This window comes from Rattus norvegicus, chromosome X (assembly GCF_021556685.1).
Source record: "Rattus norvegicus strain SHRSP/BbbUtx chromosome X, alternate assembly SHRSP_T2T, whole genome shotgun sequence".
Taxonomy (NCBI): domain Eukaryota; kingdom Metazoa; phylum Chordata; class Mammalia; order Rodentia; family Muridae; genus Rattus; species Rattus norvegicus.
Genome location: NC_141554.1, coordinates 47,859,822 through 47,870,000, shown reverse-complemented (window position 1 = coordinate 47,870,000; position 10,179 = coordinate 47,859,822). Strand labels below are relative to the sequence as shown.

The following is a 10,179-nucleotide window of genomic DNA, read 5'->3' as shown; positions in this document are numbered from 1 at the left end:
CGACCCCAGTGCACTGGTTCCTATCAATAAGCCTCATGTAAATTACAGCAAGGATGGTCTTACGTGTGTTCTTGGGGGGTCGAGTCATCCCGAGACTTGAGTGAGGGTCTCCCCACTCTGGGGGGTCTTTCAGTGAGAGCTTCAAATTATAGATAAAAAGTGATTCAAAAATTGTACATGATTGATCACAGCATAATTCACAGTAGCCCCAAAGGAGAAGTGGGAGCTGATGAGATGGCTCAGTGGGTAAAAGCACTTATGGGGCAAGCCTGGCAACCCAAGTTAAATTCTCATAATTCATGATAGAAGGAGGGAACCATTTCCAAAAATCATAAACCCTTATACACAAAGACTTTTTGCCACATAATGATTGCTTTTGACTTTGTTGCATGTATGGTGGTCCAGTATTGCCTTTTTGAGTGTGCATTAGGGTGGAGTTCAGAAATCAACCTTGAGTCTTTTCTTAGGCACTGTCCACCTTGTTATTTTGACACAGAGTTTCTCACTAGCTTGCAGAGTAGACTGAGCACTGAGCCCTTGAAATCTGCCTGCTTTGCAACCGCAACACAGTGATTGCAAGAGTGCTATAACATCTGGTTCTAAAATACAAAGGCACAAGCCCCCAAAAGGCATGGTTTCTGGGGGCTTAACCCAGATCTGAGCTAACTCCCAAACCCCCAATAGTTTCTTTTTCTCTGCTTAGTAGATAATGTAAAACTCTTGTTTTCTCTCAATATTCTCCCATCCATGAAATGTTCAATGTTAGACATGCAGGGGATTTCTCTGTCTCTATGTCTTCTCATCTGCGAAATGAAGACAGCAGATGGATCCCTGAATACACTTGCCATTTCACTTACAAATGCAAAGTCTTGTACTTGAAAAAAAAAAAAACAATTGTTAGCCATTCATTGAAATGTAGGAATGCAAAAATCCAATAGGGGCCTCTTTAAGGATAGACTTAAAAAAAAAGACTCATGCTATCCTAGGCTGGCCTAAGACTACAAACCTAATACTAGCTGAGAGTGGGTGACCTTGAACTTCTTGCCCTCCTGCTTCTACCTACTGAGCTCCAGAATTACAGCTCCTCTGGGGAACAAAGCCAGGGCTTTTTGCATACTAGTAAAACATTCTACCAACTGAGCTACATCCCAGCCCAATTATAAACTTTTAAGAATTGCTTCTGGTTGTTGACTTTTTTAAAAATGACTTTTCTGAAGCCAGCTTTTCAAGGTCCACAACTTTAGAATGGAAAACCAATTATTTTTAATTAAAAGACTTTAGCCCCTAGTGCCTTGGGACTAATGCGCTAGCCAGCAATAGAAGATTCCAGCTATGTTTCCTTCACTTGTAAGCTTTGGCACCATTTCCTGATCTATTTTTGTCTAGTGATTAGCTATGTATGTTCTAGAACAAGGCAGAAATTGGTCATTAAAGTTTAAGACTTGGATTCGAAGTGAAAGTCTCTACCTTGATGAGATTCAACAAATCCTTTGTATGTGAGGGTAGGATGTTGAGGGGAGTTAGATAAATCTTCTAATAGAATTAGAAGTCTATGATTCAAGCTGAGTTGTAAATAAGAGTACAAAGTGATAAACCTGTAATCCCAGCTACTCAGGAAGCTAAGACCAGAGGATTTGGAGCCGAAATCCTGACATGAAATATAATCTGTCTGGGAATGAGCTGAGGCTTCTTGACTAATATAAGTTCTTGCCATCATTTTAACTTGTGAATTGTTGCTAAAATTAAGGTAAGAAGAATGTGTTGTTCTCTTTGGTTGCAAAAGTTTAGTAGGCACAAACAAGATAAGGAAGATAGAAATACGTTAATGTGATTTTTTTTTTTACAATCAAAATTTACAATCAAGGCATATGCCTCACTCACCTAACCCTACACCCAACAATACTTGGCATATTGCTTTCCTTAGCAACAAAGGGAATGAATGATGAGGATATTGGTAGATTATCAGTTGGGATTCAGACATCAGGAAAAATCAGGGATGAACTTCATATGTCCAAGTGACACATGAAGTAAGAAGTTAAGGTAACCTGGTATAGAAGTTTGGATTGGGAGACCATCTATCCCTGTTATCTGCTTCCAGAAATATTTACCCAATATCTGAACTAAGAGGCAATGCTTCTGTTATTATTACAATAACAGGTACATTGTTCATAAGGCATATGGAATAGAGTCTTGCATCTGTTTGTATGGTATCGGTTTCTAGAACATTCCTTGCAGGTATTATCCTGTTGTAGCACTTGAAACTGCACTGTGTAATTGAATTCACCTTGAAGTAGAGATTATGAAGAGAAAGTAGTAACATGGTAAGTGTGTAAAGCACATTATGTCTACACACAAAAATGGAACTACACTTGTTCTGCATTGTATCAAGGCTAGCTTCTAGGAAGAAGCTATTAGTTCAACATTTCATTTAATAACAAAAGGGCTCTCTGGAGAGGTGACTCTGTGGATAAGAGTGCTGGCTGCTTTTGTAGAACACCTGAACTGAGTTTCCGGCACCCATACAGTGTGGCTTACAACCACCTCTAACTCCAGCTCCAGGAGATATGGTACTGGTGCTCTCATCTGGCATTTATGGGCACCTTCCTACAAGAGCACATTCACACACACACACGCACACACACACACACACACACACACACATAACACATAACACACACACACACACACACACACAATTTGTGAAAAAAATATATGCCACAAATAACTGCCTTAAAATGGGGGACCTTCTGGGGGAAAGGTCACAGAATGGCAGTATAGCTTTATGGAAAAATGTAATAGAACCTGTGTTTTAGAAATCTTGCCAACTCCAACATTTTATATTTTTTCTCCTAGATCAATTACCAGAAAATACTTGGCTGTCTATTATTCATATGTGTCTTAGATTAATTCTATAAAGTTTAGCCTCTAGACAGAGGGAAAGTAAAGGTGGAATTGTTCCATTTGTCTTTGTCCCAAATTACAAATGAAATTTGATATCCTGATTCACAAAAATGGTTTAAATAACTTTTCTCTGTTTTTGTACTATGTATCCTTCATTTCTAAAAGCCTCACTCATATGAAAGTGTGAGATAGGATAGGTAAACGTCTTGTTTTGGTCTTAGGAGTCTTCAACTAAAGTTCTGGTTCTGCCACTATTGCCTTAGGCAAAGCTTCTAAGTTCTCTAAGCCATTTTCTTTGTAAAAATTGTTATAATATATATTGACATATTGGTATTAATGGTAAAAAGTAAGAAAGGGATGAAGTAAATGGTGAGATCAGCTCTATCCTGGGCTTCTAACAACAAGAACATGGGTAGTGAGGATTTAAGTTGAATATGGAATAGAAGATTGCAATGTGAAGATTTTCTTTATAGCTCCTAAATTTAATGTATGCACAATTGCTGAGCTGAGTCAAGCAGAACTCACTCATTTCTTGATTTCACTTCCGGTTCATGTCCACCTATAATACAACAGTGATTGATGGCATGGATTAGAAAATCAGTTAGGATCATATGGAATCTCAGCAAATGACATTTAAGTGGACAAGCTAATCATCTCTGTATCACTTTGGTGAAACTGTTTTTACAATAATATTTAATCCAGGGTTCTTGTCAGATTAATTGCTCACTTCTTATTCTTTCTCTGAACTAACAGTTTGCATGTTGTGCTTGATATTGGCCCTCAAGCACAGTACAACCAGCAAACCTTGTAGGGCAGTTAAGCAGGTTATATTTACCATTTGATTTTAAGGACAGTCATAGCTCCAAGGCATTAGTTATGAGCTTTGGAATGTGATTCCTCTGAGTTAGAACACTGGCTTGAATGTTAAGACCAGGAAGTCTGATGTGAGGTTGTTTCTCCTAAAAATGACAGGGAAGGTATACCACATACTACAATAACATGGCTGCCTAAACAGTGAGACCACTAATAGACAAACTAATGTATAAAGAGGACATTTAATTAATTCACTTTATATCCTGATCACTGCCCCCTTTCTCAGTTATGCCCCCCAATCCCTCTTTCATTCCCTCATCCCTTTCTTTGAGAGGGTTGAGGCCTCAGAAGGGCGAAATTTTAAGGAGTACCATCTCTAGACAAATAACTATAGGCAACTAATGGTTGTTGAGAAAGGGTAAATTAGTCTTTCGCATGGATGAGTGTAGGTTGATGTCATTATGCAGGTGAGGGCTGGCACAAGTTAGATCAAGGCCATGATTGGACAGTAAAAGAATAAGGTGGGGACAAAGTTTTTGTAAGGAGGGAGAGAAGGAGAAGGAGGGAGAATCAAAATGGAGACTGAGAAGTATGACCCAGATCTGGGTGGTCCTGAATTGCCAAGGTAGCTGGGATGGATTTTTGTAGACAAATTTATCTTATCTAGGTGGGCAGTTTATATCCTTATCAATTGGTTGTAAGTTAATTGTGTGGATGTATTGTAGATTGAGTATTTAACATATAAATCTGGTTGTTGGGTTACAGTTTGTTGTGTCTTGATTTTACTGGGTAGCTGGGACCAGGGTTCCTGGCTGGCCAGGTCTGATCAGGGTGACTAGCAGTGGGAATGGAGAGACCACTAGGACCATAAGATAGCTAGGCTAACATGGTGTGGTGCGGTGTCTCACTGAAGCCAGCCACAGCTGAGTTAAATTGAGGTTAGTTCTATATGGCCCTATGGGCCAGAACTAACACCAGGGAGTGACTGCCCAGGTCCGAGAGTATCAGGGGCCCAGCATGGAGTGGTGATGCTCCACAACCGGTGAGCCTTTTAATTGTTCAGCCATAATGTCATACACATACAAACAACACTAAATTTATACTCAGCAGGTTATATTTATATATTTATTTGCATGTATAACAAAGTAATACAATGAAGAAGGTCCAGAATTTTTTGGAGGGTTCATGGAAAAATTAAAGCAATGAAAATAAAAGGGGGAAATAATGTAATTCATTATATTTTAACAAAATCAAAATAAAATAAAAGAATGAGAGGACTGGAGAAAGAAATGGCTTAGAAGTTAATGGCGTTGTGGTGGTTTGAATAAGAATGCTCCCCATAGGCTCATATACTTGAATGTGTAGTCATCAGGCAGTGGTACTATTTGAAGGATTAGAAAAATAAGGAGGTGTGACCTTGCTGGAAGAAGCATTGTCACTGAGGCCCAGGTTCTCTCTCTCATTCTCCCTCTCCCCCTTCTCCTCTCTCTCCCCTTCCCTCTCCCCTCTCCCTCTGCCTATGGATCAGGATGTAAAATTTTCAACTGCTTCTCCAGCACTTCTCCCTGCATGCCACCATGCCCCCTACCATGATGATTGTAGAGAACACAGTCCATGAATGAAGCTGGGTGACAATTCTGATTTCTTGTGAGAGAACTTCAGAAAACGGGTTGAATCCTGTCACCTCAGTCCTCCAAAGCACAGGATTGTTCTTGGAATGTGCTTTCCTGCCCTCCCAGGTATAGTAAATAGGAGAGGGTTTACTTCCAATTACCCATTATCTTACTATTATTCAGATGATGTCTCCAAGCATAGAGTTGTTCATGAAACTGTATACAGCTTGAACTCATGGTTCACTTTGCTCATATGTATGAGTTTGCTTAACCCTCAGAATCTAAATTGTCTGATAGTCCAAATAAAGTTGGCATTTGCAGGAAACTATAGTCTGCCTCATTTTTAGGACCCATTCTTCCAGGTTCACACCAGTAAGTAGAGCAGTAACAGATGATAATGGACTAAGCTTCTGACACTATATGCTAGCCCTAATTAATGCTTTCTTTTATAGGAGTTGCCTTGGTCATTGTCTTAGGGTTTTACTGCTGTGAACAGACACCATGACCAAGGCACCTCTTATAAGGACAACATTTAATTGGGGCTGGCTTACCAGTTCAGAGGTTCAGTCCATTATCACCAAGGAGGGATCATGAAAGTGTCCAGGAAGACGCTGGGCTGGAGGAGCTGAGAGTTCTGCCTCTTGTTCCTAAGGCAGCAAGCAGAAGACTGACTTCTAGGTAGCTAGATAAGGGTATTAAATCCCATGCCCACAGTATGCCCACAGTGGCACATCTACTCTAACGAGGCCACACCTCCTAATAGTGCCACTCCCTGGGCCAAACATATGCAAGCCATCACAGTCATGGTGTCTCTTTACAATACTACATTGAGTACGACAGGCATGCACTTTTCTTGTAAAGGAGCCAAGTTCATTTCTCAGCACTCAAATGTATTATTGCTCAGAATGACTCAAAACCACCTATACCTCTATTTCTGGACTCCACAGGCCCCTGCCCTCACATGCACATACATACACTCAGATACACAAAATGAAAACTGCAAAATCTTTTTCTCTGAAAAAGTAAACTAATGAAGTATGAGAAAGATGATGCATTTAAGAAGGACCTTCAGACCTACTTCTTTTTTTTTTTTTTTTTTGGTTCTTTTTTTCGGAGCTGGGGACCGAACCCAGGGCCTTGCGCTTCCTAGGTAAGCGCTCTACCACTGAGCTAAATCCCCAGCCCCCAGACCTACTTCTAAAATGATTCATTCACATGGCTCTTCCCAGGAGCAATAGAGAACTAACTTAGTCTCCTAACTTATTCTGGATTTTTTCCCTACTCTTTGGCATTAGGACTCAAAACAGGACCTTACACATGTTAGGCAAATACCACCACTGTGTTAACATCTCAGAAACATGCCCCCCACCCCACAAGTTGATTTTGAAAAAGAGTCTCACTGTTTTGTGGAGGCTGGCTTTGAACTCATTACAAAGTCCAGGCTAGCCTTAGAACTTGTGAATCTCCTTCCTCAGGCCCTAAGTAGCTTGTATTTCAGGCATGTGCCATCACATCAAGCTGATCTAGATACTTTTGAGTTAGCTATATGATACAGGAAATGAGCCAATTTTAGAAACAGTTTTTCTATTCTATGAAACCACAGCATAAATTAGCTTGAAAACTGATGCCATAGATTCCCAGGAAAATTCTTTACTTGAACCAGATGCCCAGAATCTTTTTTAGCCAAAGGAATTAATGTTTCTTAATACCGTTCATTCATACTACATGGCTGAACTATAAATAACATAGTGTAAGATTTTGTTAGCTCATTGTTCTACTTGTACTGAAGATACTGAGAATGTATCTGTCAAGCTATCATTAGGCATTTTGCATTTCTCATTCTATGTGGGATACAAGTAAGAAAATGGTGAGTTGCCAGATCAGTTGTGTAAGGACAGTGATTTTCATCATTACATAATTGTTGAGTGTTTTCTACACAGTTACATGTTTCCTGTCTGGCTTTGTGACTTACTTTGCCTTCCATCTGTGTTTTCTAAACTGTGATACATCTTAAATGCCTTACAATGGCAACAAGAACATCGATGGGACTTCAGGGCTGCTAAGACATTAAAAGAATAACAAAAACCTTTTATTTTTATGTGTATGAGTCTTTGCTTGTATGTATGTATGTATGTATGTATGAATGTATGTATGTATGTACGTATGTATGTATATAATGTGTATGGCCTGGTACCTGGAGAGACCAGAAGAGGCTGACAGATTCCCCTGGAAGTGGTTGGAGCTGCCACATGGGTACTAGAAATGGAACTCTGCTTCCCTGCAAGAGCAGCAAGGGTTCTTAACTAATCTTTCCAGCCTGGTTAAAAGCCTGAGCTAGAGACACACTTGAATGCTAGGTGACCGGTTTTAGTCGGGCTTTCATGAGTTTAGAACTAAGATAGATTAGCTAATTAAGGAGACATTTCCCACCTTAGATATTATCTGTAGTGAAGTCTATGGGGTTCATTGCTCAGGACTTATTTTCTAAGAAAATGCTTTGTAGTCTCATAAAGGGTCACTTAAGGGAACTTCTATATTAGTGGATTGTGACTCAGCACCTGGCCATGTGTTTGAGTGAGGGAATTCCTGGTAGGTAAATAAGACTTTCTCATAATTGACTAGTCTAGGAATGTGCCATCATGCCTAATTCTGAAAACTTCCTTTGTTCTGTCTTTTTTACTCCTTTTTTTTTTTTTTTCGGTATTGGGGATGGAACCTAAGGACTCTGGTATGCTAGACTTATACTCTGCCACTTAGCTCTATCCCTCAATCTTTTTTTTTTAGCCTTTCATTTTGAGATTGGAGCTCAGTAAACTCAGTAAACTGCACAGGCTGGCCGCAAACTTACTATGTAATCAGGAAGATCTTGAATTTGTGATTCCCAGCCTCAGCCTCCTAGATTGCTTGGATAACAGGCATGACCTTCTCTTGAAATTCTCTTCAACTTAATTTTTCTTGCTAAGCCTCATCTTTAAAAACCAAAACGTCAAATAAAAACAGGAACAATATTTCATATGGCCTAAACCTCACTTCAGCCCAGGTTTACCTCTAAGTGGTAGCAATTCTCCTGCCTCAGTCTCCCTGCTCCCGAGAAAATAAGTGAGGTACCCATATTTTGGAAAGCTGCTCATATGATGCATAAGGGCAAGAAATACGGACTGGTTGTATAAGTTCCACCATCAAAAGTTAGAGTTCCACATAGGCAGAGGAGCACCCGGCCGGTCCCAACGTCACAGCACTGTGAGGAGTGGTTCATTTACTTAACAACAGAGGGAAGATCCTGTTATAAAATAGTCTCCAACCCGACCTAGCTGATTGAGTGGGAAGTTCCATTGTCTCACAGCTGCCCGCCAATCAAACAGCAGGACCTGCCTTTCTCTACGCGGTAGTCCCCTCCCCAGGCAGCGTAGCCCCGCCCCAGGAGGCGCAGCCCCTCCCTTCCTGCGGTGAGGCCCTCCCTCTCCCCGGGTGCTCTTGTGGCGTCACCTAGAAGGTGGGGGAGCAAAATTCCATCCGGCGCGGTTGCCGGATTTGGAGGTGGGCTCACGCTCACGCTCTTCTGTCTCCCGTTTGTCTCTCTATACGGGAGGACGTTGGTTGTCCTCCCGTGGGTAGGCAGTGGAGTGCCATGAAGCGGGCAGCGATGCGGTAGGTGGCAGGGCGTGGAAGGGCGCTGTCCGGGGGTGCCCACGCCTTCCTATGCCGCGCGGGGCTTACGAGGCGGAAGAAGCCACGGGCGGGGTGGAGGCAGTGGATGTTTGGCTTGGGAGGAAAAGGCACCGGCTGCTCAGACCCAGGCCCACCGGCCTGCCCTGGAAAAATGCCACCCTATTTTAGCGACATCTGACACTTAAAAGGGAAGACATTGGGTGTTCCCTTGAAATTCCTATCCTTTTGCTCACCAGGGTTGTGGCTGGAATATTGGTGTAGCCCCTTTTTCCAAAAGCCAGTGCTTTCAGTTCCGCCTTGCCTTGCCCGCACTTTTCTCTTTAAAAAAACATTTCGGGGGTTATATTCTTGACACACTTGGAATCTGACTTAAAGTATGTTATCACATCTGTAAAGATGGTAGAGTACTCTTTGGCTCTCTTAAACTGACTCATCTGTTTAGTTTGATTTTTTTTTTTTTAGATTTTTATTATTTTATGTATGAGTGTTTCTCTTGCATGTGTGTCTGTGTTCCACATACATGCTTGGTGAGCCTCAATATGGGTCCAGGGAATCAGGTCTTTTTGCAACAAGAGCTCTTAATCACTGAGCCAACTCTCCAAACCCTTGCTAGTTAATTTACGTATTTAACTTAAATTTTTTCGAGACAGGGTTTCTCTGTGTATCTTTAGCTGATCTGGAACTCACTTCATAGACCCAACTGGCCTCAAACTCAGAGATCTGCCTGCCTCTGCCTCCTGAGCTTTGGGATTAAAAGCATGCACTGGGTTGGGGATTTAGCTCAGTGGTAGAGCACTTGCCTAGCAAGGGCAAGGCCCTGGGTTCCGTCCCCAGCTCTGAAAAAAAAATGCACCATTAACACCCTGTTTATTTTTTAAACAGGATTTCACTATGTAATCTTGGCTGGCCTAAAATTGGCTACACACACACACACACACACACACACACACACACACACACACCAGACTAGCCCTGAACTCACATATATCTACCTTCCTATGCTTCTCTAATGCTGACTTTAAGAGTTTGGGCCATCACTTCTACCTCTCATCTATATATTTATTTATTGTTTTGAAAGAAACAGCCAAGTAGTACTAGCAGGCCTGGGACCTGTGGGAATCTGTTAGGTTTCAACTTTTCTAGTGCTGGGATTTACAGATGTATTTTATCCTGCCCAGTTTAA

The 10,179-nt window shown here is 41.3% G+C and overlaps 1 protein-coding gene across 3 annotated transcripts in view; it reads left to right on the top strand.

Annotated features, from left to right (window-relative positions):
* Positions 1-8,797: 8,797 nt before the first annotated feature.
* Acot9 (acyl-CoA thioesterase 9) overlaps positions 8,798-10,179 on the top strand; it is a 39,124-nt gene continuing 37,742 nt past the window's right edge. For 2 of the 3 annotated variants that reach the window (XM_087599584.1, XM_087599583.1), the window contains exon 1: positions 8,798-8,975. Coding sequence is in view for 1 of the 3 variants with exons in the window: in NM_001013960.1 (NP_001013982.1) it covers positions 8,956-8,975 (20 nt within the window). In the remaining 2 variants the exon portion in view is untranslated. 3 annotated transcript variants of the gene reach the window in all.